The sequence below is a fragment of the Chelonoidis abingdonii genome, chromosome 1, assembly GCF_003597395.2.
Source record: "Chelonoidis abingdonii isolate Lonesome George chromosome 1, CheloAbing_2.0, whole genome shotgun sequence".
Taxonomy (NCBI): Eukaryota; Metazoa; Chordata; order Testudines; family Testudinidae; genus Chelonoidis; species Chelonoidis abingdonii.
Window position 1 is genome coordinate 115,574,709 of NC_133769.1, and position 18,514 is coordinate 115,593,222.

General features: G+C 49.6%; 2 protein-coding genes across 4 annotated transcripts in view; one reads left to right on the plus strand and one right to left on the minus strand.

Annotated features, from left to right (window-relative positions):
* The window catches only part of DDX11 (DEAD/H-box helicase 11), a 44,678-nt gene extending 38,524 nt beyond the window's left edge, over positions 1-6,154 (plus strand). Inside the window, exon 27 of the mRNA XM_075069167.1 lies at positions 5,061-6,154. Within this exon, the coding sequence (XP_074925268.1) occupies positions 5,061-5,198 (138 nt within the window). The 3' untranslated portion in view covers positions 5,199-6,154. The remainder of the gene's footprint in view (positions 1-5,060) is intronic.
* The window catches only part of WASHC1 (WASH complex subunit 1), a 79,176-nt gene that overhangs the window by 1,241 nt on the left and 59,421 nt on the right, over positions 1-18,514 (minus strand). For all 3 annotated transcript variants that reach the window (XM_075069175.1, XM_032764062.2, XM_032764068.2), the window contains 8 exons: positions 15,340-15,451; positions 14,604-14,750; positions 7,924-8,060; positions 6,825-6,960; positions 3,975-4,179; positions 3,117-3,272; positions 1,061-1,219; positions 153-221 (listed from right to left, as the gene is read on the minus strand). In XM_075069175.1, coding sequence (XP_074925276.1) covers positions 153-221; positions 1,061-1,219; positions 3,117-3,272; positions 3,975-4,179; positions 6,825-6,960; positions 7,924-8,060; positions 14,604-14,750; positions 15,340-15,423 — 1,093 coding nt within the window. In that variant the 5' untranslated portion in view covers positions 15,424-15,451. The remainder of the gene's footprint in view (positions 1-152; positions 222-1,060; positions 1,220-3,116; positions 3,273-3,974; positions 4,180-6,824; positions 6,961-7,923; positions 8,061-14,603; positions 14,751-15,339; positions 15,452-18,514) is intronic.

An 18,514-nucleotide genomic window follows, 5' to 3' on the forward strand; every position in this document is an offset into this window, starting at 1 on the left:
CAGCAGCATCGAAGCATTCAGCAAAATGGCATGCCAGGCTGGCCAAAAGCTGCTTCTTTCTAATTCCTGGAAGCTGCAGCAGTGAGGCAAGGGAACCTGCCCCTCTTCATGTCACGATACAGGAAAGGAGCAACCCCCCCATGGCACAGTACCTTTGCGCCTCAGGAGCAGCTTGTTGAAGAGGTCGGACATCAAGTCTCCACCCTGTGCTGTGGTTATCACTGAAAAAGTAAAGCCCCACAAATCAGGTGACAGACCAAATGCCTTGCTCACAAGGTCCAGACTTGTACTAATGGCTAGTTATTAACTGGGGACCAGCTCAACACGTGGTCAGGACACAACAGGAGGACAGGGTATGTCCTACCCTATTTGACGTGACACACTGACCCTGCAGGGTAGCTGTATTGGCACAACTGCCTGGGAGTTCAGGGTTGACTAACAGGATATGCTGAAGGCTAGGACGGAGCTGCCTTGGCACAGATTGTGTTGGGACCCTCACTTGGAGATTAAATAAATAAATTGACCCCTTCCATCCTTGTACCACATTTACCCTTCCCCCTTATGGATGGGCTTCAGATCACAGCACTGAAGGCCTGCCTGGGAAACGTGTCAGCTTCCTACAGCAGCTCGGAGGAAGGAAAAGGTTGGGAAAAGGTTGGTGTCAGCCAGTTTAAATGAACTGGAGTTAACCAGTCTACTAAAAACAGCCCAACCGTGCCCCAGGACTTCCAATGGCACAATTTCCTCTCCAGAGGCAGCCTGCCCTGAGCTATCTTTGAAATGCTTCCAGCGATACAAGTTCACATGAAACATGTTCATCTCCACCCTCGAGAGAGGAGAATTCCCAGTGCAGAGCGCTAATGCATTTCTGGCACCTAGGGGCTATCGAGTTCAGCCAAACATTCCAAACTGTAACATGAGGTGAGATGAAATCCCTCTGCTCCAAGGCTTCTGTGCAGTGTTTGCTTTGCCTCTCAGGTGTTTATGGGACCCTTTCATGTGGGTACCTAAGCATATCTAGCTGGGGGTGGGGGAGTGAGGATGACAGCGCTCTGGGCACCTTTTTCTTGCTCCTTCTGCTTCTTCTTCTCCAGCTTTCTCTCCTTAACGCTTCGGAGGTTGGCCTTCCCAATGCCACCAGCCTGGCGGATGGACTCCAGGAGAGTGGCCCGGCCAGTTGAAGGATTCACAACTTCCTTTGGAGCCCCCTGGACTGGAGCTGCAGGGATACAGAAAGGAGTCAGCCCAGAGGAACCGACACCATCTGATGTCTCAGCAATTAAAAATTAACAGCAGGGATTCTACGTGCTGCTGCTTTAGCTAAATCTAAATCCTAAACCACATGCCTGGGTATAAAACCTGAGAGAGTGAAGAGCTCTGGCAACTCATCACTTGCCCTTTCCAAGTTGCCGGGAGATGATGCAGTGTATAGAATGCAGAGCAGCCTTTAAAATAAATCAGTGAATACTGTGGGCTGTGCAGGATGCTGCTAAATGAAGGGCTTTGAGCTAGAATCCTTCCCTGCACCCTCATATTCTGTCCCTTAATCCCAAACTGACCATCTCACACCGTTCTCCAGAGAGCCCTCTGCCCTACAGGGGAACAACACCCACTGGCTCTACAGGAAGACCAGCCCTGCCCTGCCCAGTTAGCAACACAGGGATTGTCAGAATGGATCAGAGCAATCCATCTAATCTGGGGCCCCCATCTCCAGCAGTGGCCAGTACAAAATGCTCCAGAGGAAGGAGCAGTGTAACCCCAAACTAATTCATAGCCTGAAAGCAGAAACACTGCTGCTTCCCTGGGTTTGGAGGCAGCTTTTTTGCATTGCTCCTGTTTAAGAAATTTACTTCCTTGTGGGACCAAGAGAAAACAGCCCGGACCTTATCAAAGGGGCACTGTAAGGGATAGAGTTCTTGAGACAAATGTTTGTATCACACTAAAGCCAATAGAAAGGTCCATGAAGATTTTAAGCTATTCAATTCTATTAAATTAAGTGAGGATGAGTAGAAAGTATTTGCACCCAAAGCATAGCTGCATCTTGCTAATGCATAAGAACCTTCATGGAAGATTCCCTAGTAAACCAATACTATCCAGAACAGTAAAACTGATTAATCTTGCTTCCATTACCCCTGGGGGGAGAGATGCAGAAAGGGGAGAGAATACCAAGGGAAAAGGAAAGGAGAACGACCGTTATTTCCATTCTAACTAAGCTGAAGTTGTTAGTTACACAGAGTAGAAGAGTGCATATCTTCATAGTGTCCTATTAAGTTATAGGGCTTTTAACAGCTATAGTACTGCACAAACGGTTTGTTATACTCCACACTGCTGTTTTTTTAGGCCAGGGGGCCTAAAGAGGGCTGCACTGGTAGCTTGCAAGAAACCAGAGGACCACACTCAGTTTAAATTGGAGCACATGTCCACTCTCATTCAGTACAGAAGTGTGGACAGCAGAGACTACAGCTCCCAGCATGCAGTGCACTCCATTGATCATGTGAGCATCCACTGTTGCAAGGGTTCTCAACCTGTTTTCTTCTGCCCCCACCCCCACCTCGCCATGCTATAAAAGTTCCATGGCCCCTCTGTGCCGAAAAACTGGTTTTCTGCATCTAAAAGCCAGGGCCAGCGTTAGAGGGTAGTAAGCTCGGCAGTTGCCTGGGCCCCACTCCACAGGGGACCCTGTGAAGCTAAGTTGATCAGGCTTCACCATGCTGGCCCTGCTTGGTGGACCCCTGAAACCTGTTCGCTGCCCCGCAGTGGGCCCCAGACCTCTGGTTCAGAACCACTGCACTATTAGATCTAGTCTCTCTGCAGCCTATGCTTGGGTACCAAGGTCTACTCAGCCTGCTCTCCTGGGGCTGTTTGTTCAAGTCAATGGGCCGCAGCAACAGTCCTGTTTGCAGACTGAAGAGTTGAAGGATTCTGCACCAGGGGAGGAAGCAGCCAGCATGCCACTGAATTTTCATCATTGCTTGTAAGGAGAGAAGAGCCATTGGAAAAGCTGGCCCAAGTCTTGAGGTTACCATGGGAAAAGCGGGCCCAGGGAAAAGGGCAGGGCCAAGGTGCTAGGCTAGATCCTGCCAACTAACAAGCCATAGCAAAAGCTCAGTCCTTACCTGCAAACGTTGCACTGCTGCTCTCCTCCCTCGCTGGCTGTTTGGAAAGGGAGGCAGGCTGGGGCAGAGGAGGGGGTGGGGGAGCACTAATTGGCATCACAGGGGGTGGAGGCGGCGGAGGTGGGGGCGGGGGCACTAGCACACCATCTTGAAGACCTGAAATGTTAAAGGGAGGAGTGTGAAGAGTCACCAAGGGACGTTACCTGCTAAGACACTATCCCCCCAGTGTGCGCGGATGCTCAGAGCCCGCACCCACAACAGTACCACCACTAACAATCCTCAGCACTTTGTGCGGATTAGCCCTGCTGTTATAGAGGGGGACAGGGGGCAGGGCTCCAGAGCCAGCCCATGGCATCAGGGGGCTCTTCCCCCATTTGCCATATGTAGTCAGGGTGGCACTAACTACCAGTTTCTCATCACAAGGCTGACCGGCTGCCAGCAAAATACAAGTGCTTACACGCTCCTGTCCTTCCCAGCCGGGCAGGAGGGAGGGGCTGACGTTTTTTGCCACAAGCCGTGCAGCAAAAGGCCAGGGCCACGCTCATTGTCTGTGGGGGGAAAGGCGCTAGATTTGGCCCACGCACATGAAGCTGGCCAAGAAAGTCAAGGACTCCTCCAGCTTTAATCCTGCTGGGGCCTCTAACAAGGGATTCTTCCAGGTCCTCACTAGGGTCCATGCAGAAGTCAGTGCTGGGGAGAAGTCACAATCCCTGCCTCTGGGGCCTGCCACTGGGCAAGTCTACATCTGTAAATACTTATTTGTTCAGAGCTCCCTTCCCCGTTGATCCATCTCCGCCCTGTCCTAGCGGCCTTCCCTCCACCGCCTAGATGAGCCCCAAACAAAGGGAGCTGAAATACCTGGCCTGAAGTTCTCCACAGACTCGGTGTTGAAGGTGGGTAGCTCTGGGATAGTGCTGCTGGGTGCCGAGGGTGCAATGCCAGGCCCCAGGTCTGCGCTGTACATGAGATCAGCAGCGATGCCAGGCAGGTCTGGCAGGTAGGACGGCACATCTATCTCAGGCACCTGACCCAGATCTGGTACGTAGAAGTAATTTTCAGCTACCTGGAAGACAGAAATACATAGGGTATGGGCATCTGGAGTTACTTCCTTAGAAAAGCCAGTAACTGAGGGAAGGGACGCAGCCTGGAGACAGTGGCATGAGGGCTGCAGTAAGCTCTCCTGGTGGCTCTCACTAAGGGGCCATCACCAGGTTTCAGAGCCCTGAACATCTGCTCGGCTATTTTTAGCTCTGCAGCCCAAACCCCACAAGCCCAAGTCCTCTCAGACTCAGAGCCACAGGTTTTTCTTTGCACTGTAGATGTGCTCTTCCTGGCAGATCCTCAGCACACTACATAGGTATTTCATCAGCTCAGTCTGCACTCTGGGATAACAGCATCCCTGGTGTTGAAGTCTTCAATGTCGAATGTGTGTGCTAAAAGCAACCTGCAGAGGGGCAAAAAGTGGGTTTGTGCCCTTTCTTACTCCATTCTGGAGGAATGTCTGTGTGTGTATGTTCCTTCAAAGGGTTATTTCCATCCAAAATTCTGGGTCCTGTTCAGGCTAGAAGATGATGGACAACTGACAAGCTGATGAAACAATGGCATTGCAAGGTCTAACGATGAAGCTGAGTTGTTCAGCAGGGAAAAGGTTTTCTTTAGACGTGCTGTTAGTTTATTTTGCTTCCATCCAAACTCCAGTGATGAACATGCATTTTAGAGAAGAGAAGTTTGAGTTGAAGATTTAACACTGCCATCTCTTCAATTATGGCCTCCAGAGCTCACAATAAACCCCCCAGAAACCCTCCAAAGCTGCCAGGGAAGACTAGACTTTACATTCCTTTTTCTTCGATGGGAAAAACCCAAGCAGGAAAGAGTTAACAAGCTTCCAGGTCTCCTCCAAGCCTCAAAAAGGGCACAACACAATTCTTACTATTTCCTTGGCAGGTTCCCTTTACTCAAGATGCCAGAGAAGAGAGAGATTCAAACACCAGTCTGTCTGCAGAGGGATGCAGACTTGCTACCCTCTCAGTGGCAGAAGAGACCCCCATCCCTTCCTTGCCTCTTTCCTCTCCCATTGACTGACACCAGGGACAAGAGCAGCTCAGCACTACCATCAAAGGGCACTGTCAGCTGACGTGGGCTGCTCTCCGTGGCTGGACTTTTCTCCACACTTGGGCTGAGCGCAGCCCTGCTTAAGGGATTGCTCCACACGAGAGGGGATAAAGAACTCAGCTAAATTAGTCTGAGGGCATTATCTGAAATCCCTGACAACATACCAGTGCTGTGATCACCCGCCTCCAGCTAACAGGCTGCTCCTTCCATCAGCCCTGTCTCCTGCTGTGCCACGGGCACTTCATATTAAAGAGATAACAGTCCTGTCAGGCTTTCCCAATGGGTGAAACGCAGGGTATTTGAATGGCCAATAATTTTTTAAGAGCCTAGCGCTCCGTTGGTAGTTCCCAAGCATCGAACTGCAGCCACTTTCCACCTGAGGGTGGGGGAAACTGCTCCTCCTAACACCTTCCCCTCGGGACCAGAAAGAGGGACTCAGAATAGCTCCTCCTTTTCTCCAGCTCAAATAGAACTGCCATTTCTCCACATGCCTGCCACAAACCCCTTCGGCAGCCCAGGCTCTGAGCAGGCCAGTGCAGGAGGGAGAGATGTGATACTGGAGGGAGCCAGCCCTGCACCAGAGGAGGCCACATCAGCGCTGTCACTACCCAACCCGCCAAATCTCCATAAAGCCTGGAGAAACACAACCCTCAGACATAGGTGGTGAGTTATATGGGCCCGTGCTGCCTGTGCTCCACCAATATTCAGGAACGTGGGCCCAACTCCATCAATGTTTGGGCTTATATTTTCAGAGCCATCCCACCCATAGGATGGACCTGGTCAACCACCTTGGGCCCCACACTTTGGGGAGCTCTGCACTTCTGGGAGATGTGGGGTCCAGGGTGGCCTGGGGGACAACCAGGGGGTCTGGACTGGCAGCAGTGACTGACCTGGCCCCAGTTCGCCCCGCTCTGCTCTGCCTCTTCCCATTCCTGCTCTGCTCTGCCCCCGCCCCCACTTCACCCGTTTCCCCAAACCCCCATCCTGCCTCTTCCTGGCCCTGCTCCGCACCCACTCTACCTCTTTCCATCCCTGCTCTGTCCCCTCCCCAGCCCCATTAAAGCCTTTCCCCCAACCCCGCACCCCTCTTCTTTCCAGCTTCCGTCCCCTCCCCCAGGCGACGCCAGGAGCTGGCAGGGTGGGGTGGGGACCAGGTCGCTCACTGCTGCCAGCGCCAGGCCCTCCGCTAACCTCCAAGGCCGCCCTGGACTCCATATCTCTCTGAATCACAGGGCCTCCCAAAGCGCAAAGCCTGGGGCAGGTTCCCTGGCCCATCCGATGGATGGGATGGCTCCATTTGAACCCATTCTGGGTGCCACCAAAATTATACAAACCTGGCACCCATGCCCTCAAGTGTAAAGTCTCATTGCATCCACCAAGTCCAGCCAGGACCATACACACAAACCCTAATGAGGTTACTAAGGCAGGTGAAATGCTCCACTGCCCATCATCCAAGATCTTCCCTCTGGGCCATTCCCCCCGTCAACTCCTGCACCTACAAAAAACAGCTCTCCTCTAGTAGATGAGCACGGTGTTGTCTGCAGCATGGCGTCCCTTCGCTCAGCAAGTACAGCCCCACCCGCTGCTGCATCTCACCTGCCGATCCAGCTGCCCCCTTTCGGTGATGGAGAGGGGTGCATCAAAGAGCTTCTCCTCAGTCTCTGTTCCCAGAGTCACATGGGTCTTGGTCACCGCTCCCGCCAGAGGATCCAGGAAGACATACTTCTTGTACCTGGGGATGGAGAAATCCTCAGTGGTTCTAGCTCAGGGAACAGCCAGAGGATGGGACCAAGTGTTAAGGGGTGACGAAACAGCTTCCTGATGTCCCAAATCTAATCCCAGTTCCAGTCAATACTACCTCCACTCAGCTACATCGCCCACAGGTTTGTCCCCTCCCTTCTTCACCGCCACAGCCAGGAGCTGGGATTTCCCCAGCCTGACCTCGCACTCTGCAGGCTAGTGCAGGGCGAATCTGAACACCTGTCACTACCATCTGGATTCCACCAAGCTTCTCTCCCCTTGCACACCACACACCATGTTACAGGGACAGCAGTTACACCACTGTCTAGAGCAGGGCATGCCTAGCATGCCAGTCTCTGCTGGACACACTGTGAGAGGGAGGAAGAAAGCCAGGAAGGAGAACATCAAGAGCCCTAGGAGCAGAGAGGGAAGCACTGTCCAAAGCAGATGAAAGATCAAGGAGGATAAGCACCATGGGGGCATCCTTAGATTTGACCAGGAGAAGACCTCCTTGGCAAGCACTGTTCCACTCAAGGAAAACAGGAGAAACAAGGACTGCAAGGGACTGATTCAGTCAGGGACGAAGTTGAAGTAGTGGGAATGAAGTGACCATTCCAATTTAGGCAAAGAGGTGGAGGGAGATGTGGCAATATCTGGATAAGCAAATGAGACAGAGGGAAGGACAGAGAAAATATTCAGGTGCTGGACAAGCAATGAATGATTGGGGAGAGGAGAGGTGTCCAGGGGCACATGCTGGGTCAGACGTTGACGCTGGGTCAGAGTGGAGTGAGGAAGAAAGGATGTTGGCTGGAGGCTGCTATTCAGGGGAATCAACCCACCAGCCCCCCAGTGCAAGAGCATCTCCCCAGATTAGGTGGCAGGCCAGGGTGAGGAGGCAGCAGATCAGAGGCCAGGTGAGGGCAGCAGAGCTGCTTGGTGCTACTCCAACACTCACAGGTTCTCAGTAGTGTTGAACAGCAGCAGGGAGCTAAGGGAGCTGATGTTCCTGGGGAGGCTGCCAAGACCTTCTTCTGCATCATCCTCCTGATGAACTTTTGTGCTCACACACACTGGGAAGTACTTGAGCTTCTCCTGCAATGAAATAAACAGGTGGCAATACAGTGGGAATGCGTGGCACCTCTGGTGGCCGCCTCCATTATCCACATGCTATCACTGCTGGTCCACATAACCATCCTGCTACATTATCCTTGTTCACACCAAGCAGGACACCGGCTCTGTGTCCAACAACAGACATGGTCATGTTTCAGAAGAGAAGCCACAGCAGTGCATTTAAGATGTTGTACACAAATCACCTGGACCTGAATTTCTGTGGCAAGTACCTCTTATGGACTGAGCCCCACAGCTCTTCCATTAACCTACCCTATCCTGTACAATACCTCCTGCTGAGAGGGGCTGGGATTGGAGTGATTGTGCATGTCCGCACAGCCAGCGCTCCTACATCAGTATCTACAGCGCCTCCCTCTGGGACTGACCTGTCAATTCTGCCACCTTCAGCTCTTCTACTGAGATGCCCCCGCTCCGGGTGCGGAAAGAGAAAGGCAAACATGCCAGCACCAACTAAGAGAGCAGGCAGGAGAGAGTGAGTGGAGGGAAGAATGTGAGAGCCAGATGGATTTACAAAGCCCAGGAGATTTGCAGGACTTTTCAACTCCAGTGAACCAAAATCTCCGCTCTCTCAGCTCTACAGCTTCATACATAATGTATAGAACTCCCTTTAGAAAGGGAGTTATTTCATCTGAATGACTTCACTTTTAAAGAACATGGGAATTGCCATCTCAGATCAGACCAATGCCTGATGCTGTGGGGAAGATGTACAACCTCCATAATGTACTTAGGTGTACTGTACTATACACAGACTCCGGATTTAAGATCAGATGGGACTACAAGATCATCTGCTCCGACCTCCTGTATATCACATACCATACCACAGGGGAGGGCCCAGTCGCTGACCAGCTTAAGAGGCCACAGGTCTACTGGACTGAGCACAGGACTTAGAACAAGGAACTTGTGTTCCACATCTGCCTCTGGCTTGGCCAGTTCACTTAACCCCTGTCAGTTTCTCCTAACTGTAAAATAGGCACAGCCCTTGTCTCACAGGGATGAAGTGATGAACCCTCAAACCAGAAATGATTTGTACAATCAAGTCAATTAGCCAGATTCATATTTTCACTGTCCACATATTTAAAGTGACCACAACCATGCGGCATGGGCCATTAGCAGCAAATAAAAAAAGCCTGATGGAAATTGTTCTTCAGTGACTGTACAAGTGGAGAGTCAACAGAGATTCAGAAATAAAGTTCCATTTGGTCATTAATATTCATTTCCTAATGTTTAATTTTTAAGCATCATGGAATCCTGACGTTTTCGGTAGAACTGCTCACACACTAAGCTCTCAAGCAATGTATTTTTTAAAACTTTCCTTTTGTAAATTTCAATTAGCACTGGAAGAGTGGGTGTCGCTTATTGGGTGGAGTGAGAAATCAACCATTACTCACATTTACTTATTAAAAAGTCTAATCCTTCTAAGGCATTTATAAAAAGTACAAAGCATGACTATTCCCCTGAAGTATGAGGCTTTATATAGTCCTTGTAATTTCTGTGCTACTTAAAAGTAACTGCAAATGACACTTTTATACAAAGATTTAATTTTGTTCTGAAATTTATAATATCTACCTCAGTAATATCCCGCAACTGCGATTTCCACAGGTGAAACCACATCATAATTTTTTTTCTTGTAACTGTTTTAAAAGGACTAATCCTGCAATATGTTCAGCATACTCAACTCATTGAAATCAGTGGGAGTCTAGGGCACTAAACATTTAGCAGAACAGGCAGCTCTGGACCTGGCAGGATCCAGGGCCTAAATTTGCTGTCTTTCTAAATAGCCAAAAGTTCAAATACATTAACCTATAACAGGACTTCATCTCTCACCCTCCAGTTACCAAGTTTCATTAATACTATGATGACCAAATGTCCCGTTTTCATCATAGAAGATTAGGGTTGGACGAGACCTTAGGAGGTCAGCTAGTCCAACCCCCTGCTCAAAGCACCAATCCCCAACTAATTCATCTCAGCCTGCACTTTGTCAAGCTAGGCCTTAAAAACTAAGGAAGGAGATTCCACCACCTCCCTAGGTAACCCATTCCAGTGCTTCACCACCCTCCTAGTGAAAGGACAGTCCTGTTTTTGGGGGACTTTTTCTTATGTAGGTGCCTATTACCCTCCACCCTCTGTCCCGTTTTTTCACAGTTGCTATCTGGTCACCCTATTAATACCGTCTCCTGTTAGGGGCTTTAGAGAGTCTAAGTAAGTTACATACAAAAACATACAGTAAAGGAATATTATTTCGGTTACAAATTCAAGCACTTGAAAGTCAGAAAATGCCATAGTCATGGTTATCTGTGCAACCTTGATTGGCCTCCCCATGTGCCCATGGTGTGCACTGGATGGGGCAGGGTCCCACTGAAAAACAATGTACTCATGTAATTAATGACTATAGCATACATAGGCACTAGTGGGCCATATTAAACTGGTGCAGGCAACGGTAGTTCAGGCATTTCCGCTGCGCACTTGTTAACTTTTCAAACAGGCACCTTCCCATGCTGCCCCACATGTGTTGTAGGTGGTCCCCATAAACATCTGCAAAGCTACCTCACTGTCCACCTTCAAATCCCGCCTCAAAACTCTCCTTTGCACACCAGCAGCCTGACCATCACATTTTTTATAGGCATCACAGCAAAAACGAATGGAAGTTCTGCCTCATTGAGCCTTTGTACTCCCTCATGAGTCAGTATCCATCTTTTGTCTATTGTCAGCTCCCTGGGGTCCAGCCTTTCTTTGTGTTCTGTGTCTGTGCAGCACCTAGCACAATGGGCTCCTGGTCCATGACTGGAGCTCCTGGGTGGTCTCAGTACCACAAATAATAAATAAGTTTGGTGATGGTGATGGCAGCAAAAGCCACCCGGAGCTTTCCAGCAATAGAGCAGATATGAAGCCCTTCGGTTCCTCAGCCCAGCCAGGGAAGGCCCCGTCAGCTACTCTCAGCATGTAACACACACCAATGGGCCTCGTCACATGTGACAATGGGCATGGAGGCCGCCGCTGAAAGCCTGGAATAACTGAGGAGGGTATAAATACCAATATGAGACTTTCCTTTGTCATGTCTCATTATTGCGAGAGCTTCAGTCTCTCTCCCCAGCTGCAAGCCAGATCCCTGGAACCAACTAAGCACTCTGACTATACTGAGCATTACACAGCGTGCCAGCTGCCACTTCGCCCAGACATCTCCTGTCATTAATAAACCAACAGCTACCTGGCAACACAGCACTGGGCCTCTCTGCCCACCCCCGATCCAGCTCTCCAGGGAGCTTCACCAGGAGGCAGCTAGACAAGGCCAGGGATGGGACTAGCTGGCAAAGTCAGGCCCTGAGGTGGGTGAGTGGGCAGAAGCCAGCAATGCAGAAGGGTCAAGAGTCACAAAGGAGGGTGCAAGGGCTGGGAGCTGGAGGTAGCCCACTGCAGGGGAAGGGGGCCAAGTGAGGCACTACCGGAGGGTACATGTGCACGCACTTTACTGTGGAGGTTGGTCCTGGAAAGTAAAGGAAGAAATCAGAAAGGTGCAATGTAGGAAAGCGGATGCAGAGAGGCAGCACAAAGCAGGGAAAAGGAAGGCACTGCAGACGGCTGTGAGGTGGCGGTGGAAAGAGAGGGCAGACAGACGGAGCCACCATGGAAGCTGACATAGATGTACAGCATACATGGTAATAAATGATTGGGATTAGGTGGCTAGGATGTCATTCCCAGACCAGAGAGACGCTGCCCTTCCCTGATGAAGTGCCGATGGCACGTGGGGACTGTCATAAACAGATAGCTAAGGGTTAATGTCTCTTTCACCTAGAAAGGGTTAACAAACAACACCTGACCAGAGGACCAATCAGGAAACAAGATACTTTCAAATCTTAGTGGAGGGAAGCCTTTGTTTGTGGTTTTTGGGTTTTGCTTTGTTCTCTCTGGGTCCTGAAAGGGACTAGACGTGCAACCAGGTTTCTTGCCAATCTCCCTGCTACAGTCTCTTATATATTCAGAATAGTGAGTATTAAGTAGAAAGGCATTTATAGTCTTTTAAATTGTTTTTCTGTATTTGCAAATGTGTAGTTTGCTGGAAGTATTTTAGACTGTATTTTTGCTGGGGGGAGGCTTTTCTCTCTGGTGTCTATAAGCTGAAAGACCCTGTAATATTACATCTTGTATTTACAGAGATTTCTTATTTTTTCTTTCTTTTATTAAAAACTTCCTTTTAAATACCTAATTGATTTTTTTCCTCTGGTTCATGCTAAGGTATTGAGTCTGTACTCACCAAGGACTTGGTGGGAGAGAGAGAGGAGGGGTAGAGGTGGAAGCCTCTGTTTTAAGATTCAAGGAGTTTGAATCCCAGTATCTTCCAGGGTAACCCAGGGAGGGAAAGCCTAGGAGAGGCACTGGTGAGGGAAAGAGTTTACTTTCCTTGTGTTAGGATCCAGGGGGTCTGGATCTTGGGGGTCCCCAGGGAAGGTTTTGGGGAGACCAGAGTTTATCGGGCACTCAGAGTCCTGATTGGTGGCAGCGTATCAGATCTAAGCTGGTAATTAAGTTTAGAGGATTTCATGCTAGTACCTCATTTTTTGGACTCTAAGGTTCAAATTGAGAAAGTATACTATGACAGGAACATAGACTGGCAGCTGCCTTTTTGGCTCTGGAAGCGAGGGAGGGAGAAAAAAAGTCTTGCATGTCCCTTACTGAGATACAGCTCCTCAGCAGGCTCTGACCTCCAGTCAGCAGGATTCAAAGCAGTCTCTGCCCAGGGCCATCAGCAGGTTTCACACAACTGCTACTCTGAAGCCACAACAAGGGAAGCACAAGCCCAGGTTGTGTGAGCTATCAGCTGCCTGCCCAGCCAGCAGCTCCACCTCCCTGGGCAGTTCTGAGAACTGGCTGAAATATTCATGCTGCTTTGCAGGAAGAGGCTTCAACTCCTTTTAAGCTCAGGAAAGTTTACAGCACTGAATTATTCAGGGACAGCTTTATTTTTGGGCTGAGACATATCAGGAAGAGAAGGAAGAGGAAAGTACTTCCAAGGGGAGAAGAAGAGACAGGCAGGTCATTCGTCTGGTTTTAAACCAGACAGTCCTGCTTTTCTGAGATTTGTTCCCCATCCGGTATTGAGACAAGAGCAGTTATGTCCAGACACTCTGACGAAGAGAGCGCCACTGCACCCCACCAGCATGACGTTGTGTACACGGGAGGTCAGACTGGCAGGGGTGGTGCACTCTTCAAACTGGTGCCTCCTGGGTGGTGAAGTCACTCGGAGAGGGATGGGGTCATGCTGGCAGGGGTTCCCGAAAGTACTGGGAAGTCTGGTATTATGGGAATGTGTGAGCGGCCACCCTAGGAAGGGAGTTGCTGGGCTAATCCCTACCCTGCAGGGATCAGCACCAACTAAAAATTCCCAGCATCGTGCATTAGCCATCTCCTCAGAGAGCAGCAAAGAGTTATTCTTCCTCTCCTAGGGGTGTTCGAGCTCTGACAGCTTCAGAACTGCCAGGCAGCACCTCTGTCTAAGCCATCTTCTTGGCTATCCCACAGGCCCCCACTCACAGACTGCCCTCCCCTCACCATTAGGGCTGAGAGGAATGTCATGGAGATCTTGGGTCATTCGCCAATAGCTACACATCTAAGCTTAGCCTTTAATAGCACCACGGGTTACAGACATTGCCTGCTCCCATAACACAAGTAGTGATGACAGAGGCCTCAGCTGACAGAGACTCCCATTGTGCTAGGTGCTGTACTAACAGCACGAGAAAGTCCATGCCAAGAGGAGCTTACAGTCTAATAGACAAGCATGGGAGGGGAAGGGACTTACCCAGTGTCACCCAACAGGTCAGTGGCAGAACTGGGAATAAAACCTAGGTCTCTTGACTCCCAGCCCAGTGCTGTAATCACTAGACCATGCTGCCTCCTAAGAAGAGGAGATCTCTTCCCCTCTTTCTCCTCCATACACTCACATATACGACACTTCCCTCTTCTCCTTCACATAATTACTGTGTAATAAAGAACTATGATCTGACAAACTGTTCCTGAAAGCTCCCCCAATCCTCCAAAACCATCAGCCCATGCAGGTCCCAATCACCCTGGCACTCCCCTGCCCCGTGTCACACAACAAAACACCCTCAGGAGAGTCGGTAGCTGCTGCCAATGCCATTGCAGGAAACTCCTCAAACCAAGTAAGAAAACGGAAACACAGGTGGCAAGGTGAGTGGCTCCGGCCTGCGCTAAGAGGAAGAGGGGACCCAACAGCCTCCCACGCAGAGCACACTCAGCCAGTAACCACCACTGAGGGGCCAGGAAAGTCTTTCACTGGCACAATCCTCACAAGTTCCGCAAGCTTTGGAACATGCTCCCACGTGTCTTGTCAAGTCAGGTGGAAAACAGACCAGACCCTTTGCCTCTGCCCATCCCCAAATTTCTCCCATATACCCATATGCCTTCAGCCCCTAGTAACATAGTCCCCTCCAGCCCTCATCCCCCTCCAACTGCATACCCATTCACCCAGGGGGTCTCCCCCCTCGACTCCCTTACCTGCAGGGATTTCTCATCCAGCGGTCTGTGTTTGCTCTGAATCTTGTGCCTTGGCCATTTCTGTGTGGCTGGATCCTCTGCACCAGCGAAAATGGAGCTGTACTCCTGCAGCCGCTCTGGGGCAGGGTACTTGGCACTGGAAAACACCTGCCGGGAGAGGAAGAAACTAAAAATCCTATGGGCAGAGCATCCCAGCACCCCAGAAACAATCAACACAATGTGGCTAGGAGATGGGCAATAGGACAGGGATTTTCCACATGGTTCTGTCTGGATCCCAAGATTGGCAGGGGTTGAATGTGAGATGCTACAATAGCAGCTCCCATCTGGATGAACAAGGTGTAAGGGGTTAAAGATGGTGAAGACGCAATTCTTACTAACAAGAATGTGTCTTGGGTTCCTCAGCAAAATGAGATTTTGAGAGAGCCAGGGGAGTGGGAGGTGGAGGGGGTGACCTTTTCTTGAGAGACTCCTTCCTATTCAAGGCCAGAAATATGTGGGTCTGAGAGAAGAGACATACCATGTGAAGGAGTGGTCATGTCAGGGGGGGAGTTCATACCGTAGCTCTTATCCAGTGGGCAGATCTGCCAAGATAGAGGGACTCTGACTGGAGAGCCCATGTGTGTCAGATTGCCTGTATTGCTAGGGAATTCACATCCAGAGACCAGAAAATGAGTGGAACGAGACCCAGAGGACAGCTGTGCAGCCTACAAAGGCAGCTGTGAAAAGCACCCACTACCTTAATTGCCTTCTTGCTGCCCTTTATCTTCTCAATCTTAGCCTGAGCCAGTGAGACTCTCTCGCCGATTGCCTGCAGCTGCATGCGGCTTGCCTCCACCCGCTGGGAGATTCTGAGGGGTAAACACATTCCCCTAGGGTAAGAATCCAGGATCCAGAGACACTTCTGCAAAAGCAAGTACCCCCACATGCTCAGGCTGGAGGGGGAAGGACATGGCTCTAGGCAGACTGCACTTTGCAGCAGAGTAAGTTTAGTGAGATTTAAGTCCTCCATTTTTCTGCAAACAGGTATAGTCAAGGCAGCGTTCCCCTCACTGCTGACTGACCCAAATGGAAAAAGGCCGGGGGAAGCAGGAGTAACCAGCCTGGTGAATCCTGGCCCTCTGCTGAGACTGCTATCAAGAGGTCCAATTGGTATCAGCTGCTGAGTGGTTTTTCATTATTAAAATCCTTTAATAAAAGGGAAGGCAGCATGGCGCAGTGGCTAAAGCACTGGACTAGGACTCCAGAGACCTGGGCTCTAGTTCCAGCTCTGCCACTTGCCTACGGGGTGACCTTGGGGAAATCACCACCCCACTCTGTGTCTCAGTTTCCCCATCTATAAAATGGGGATAATGATACCAACCTCCTTTGGAGTATCAGTACCACTACCTAGCTCTTGCAGTGCTTTTCATTAGGCGCTTTCAAAAGCATTACAAAGAAGATCAGTCTCAAAGTGCTTTAAGTTCTATGGATGAAAAGCACCACATGAGAGCTAGGCACTATTTATTATTAAGCATCAGTGTGCTCGGCACTGTACAATACACAAGTGATACGGTTCCTGTTCCAGAGATCTTACAATATGACATGGTCACCTGACCACTAGGAACACGACTGAGATCATCAACTTATTTCGGACTGGCAATTCCTATGACTGCTGAACCAGAATTAATATGCAAACTAGATACCATTAATTTAGGCTTGAATAGAAACTGGGAGTGGCTGGACAATTACACTAATGTTCAGTATCCTCACACCTTCTTGTCAATTGTCTGAAATGGGCCATCTTGATTATCACTACAAGAGTTTTTTTTCTCCTGCTGATAATAGCCCATCTTAATTAATTAGCCTCCTAGAGTTGGTAGGGCAAGTCCCACCTTTTCATGTTCTCTGTATGTATATATCTCTCCTCACTGTATGTTCCAGTCTATGCATCCGATGAAGTGGGCTGTAGCCCATGAAAGCTTATGCTCAAATAAATTTGTTAGTCTCTAAGGTGCCACAAGTACCCTTGTTCTTTTTATGACTATGTAGTGGCTTTATGGTACAAGCCCAGTGGCCAGATTCATTCCCTTCCCACCACCCACCCTTCCTTTCCACTGAGTGGTTCCAGTTAATTTATACGCTCATGGCTTCTCTGAGTAGTTCAAGTGTTCCTTTAAATGTGCATTACAAAGCATTTGTCTTCACTGAATTTCATCTGTCACAGCATTACCCAATTGCCTAACTTTGCTACGTCCTTCAGAAGCTCTTCACAATCTCTCTAGTCTTTATTATCTTCAACATTTGTATCACCAGAAATTTTGCTACTCACTGTCCTCTTTCAGATCCTTAATAAGAGTATTGATTAACACTGTTCCTAGTACAGATCCTGGGGGCACCTCACTATTAATCTCCTTTGATGCTGAAAATTGACTGTTTATTTCTGCTTTTCTTTCCTCTCTCCCCAGCCTAAAATCCATGATGTGACTTTATCTTTCACCCGAGACTACTTAGTTTCCTTAGCAGCCTCCTGAGAAGGACATTGTCAAAGGCTTTTTGAAAGTTCAAATATAATGTATTGATTCTCCTTGTGCCACTATTCTGTTAGTTCCCTCACAGAATCCTGATAGGCTGAGGCGGCACAAGTTTCTCACAGATGCCGTATTGATCTGTCTGTTTCGTGTGTCCCTATCTGCAAGCAGAATTAACGGCTGCCTGAGCTCATGTTTCAGACCCATGGTAGCAGTCTCTTCTCTTCATATTTGACCATCTCCCTCACTCCATTTCCTCTTCATTCACTCACCTTCCTGCCACTTCTCCTTATCACCCCTTCTCCATCCCACGCCCTCCTCCTCACTTTTACTGAGCGATGCAGACAGATTGGAGGGAGAGTTGTTGAGTCCCTTCCCCATTGCCTGCAGCTGTGAGAAGAGGTGCCCTTGAGCACTGCCAGGGCATGGGAAGCAACCAGGGAAAGGGAAGCCCCAGAGCATCCCCCTCCTGCTAGTCAACAGCCCTGAAAGCAGCCCAGGGAAGAGGAGCCTTATGGCTAATGTGGTGGACTTGGACTCTGAGTCCAGAGACCTGGGGTCTATTCTGGCTCTGCCAAACACTCCCTGTATGGCCTAGGAGGACACGTCTGTGCTCTCTGCCCCCCCTCCATTGAATGGGGATGACAGCACTTCCCTACCTCAGAGTTGTTGCAAGGATTAATACATCAGAGACTGTGAGGGGCTCAACTACTATGGTGAGGAGAACCATATAATAGCAGAGCTAGCTAGAGCCCTGGAGTGCTACCCTCTACCCTCCCAGCTGGCAGCTCCATGGGATGCCTGCACAGGTGCATGGCTTAAACAGAGACCCCAGGTCATCAGACAGGAATGATTTATTGTCTCCACAACCTGGGCCAGATTCTAAGAGGCCTGGAGGTGACTTTATCCCACTACCAATTCCATGGGGCAGCCAGCTCCCCACCTTTTCATTGCTTTTAAAACATTTAGATGGTGGGAGCAGGTTCTTTCCTCAATAATCTGAGTTCTGCAGACATTGATTTTCCACCTCGCCATGTTTTACAGGAGTGGAGATTCCCATAGCTCCATTTCCTTCCCTGGTCTGCACTCCAGCATCATGAAAGTCACATAGGTCAAAGAAGTATTTTATGATGATCAACATGTCAGCATTTGTTTCCTGTTGGCACAACAGAAACAGTGGCTACATTTCTCTCCCAAGTAAGCCACGTATGACTAGTATAACTATTGCACACGAAAAGTGGTCAGGGAGCAGGGAAGAGAGAAGAGAAGAAAGCACCTCTCCGCCAAAGCACTTTACAAGCCCTACTTATATAAGAATCACTGAAATGTAGCCACCTCTAGATGGATTATGTATGGCAGCTGGTGCACAACTTACTATCACAACTAGGACAGGAAGTGAAGATG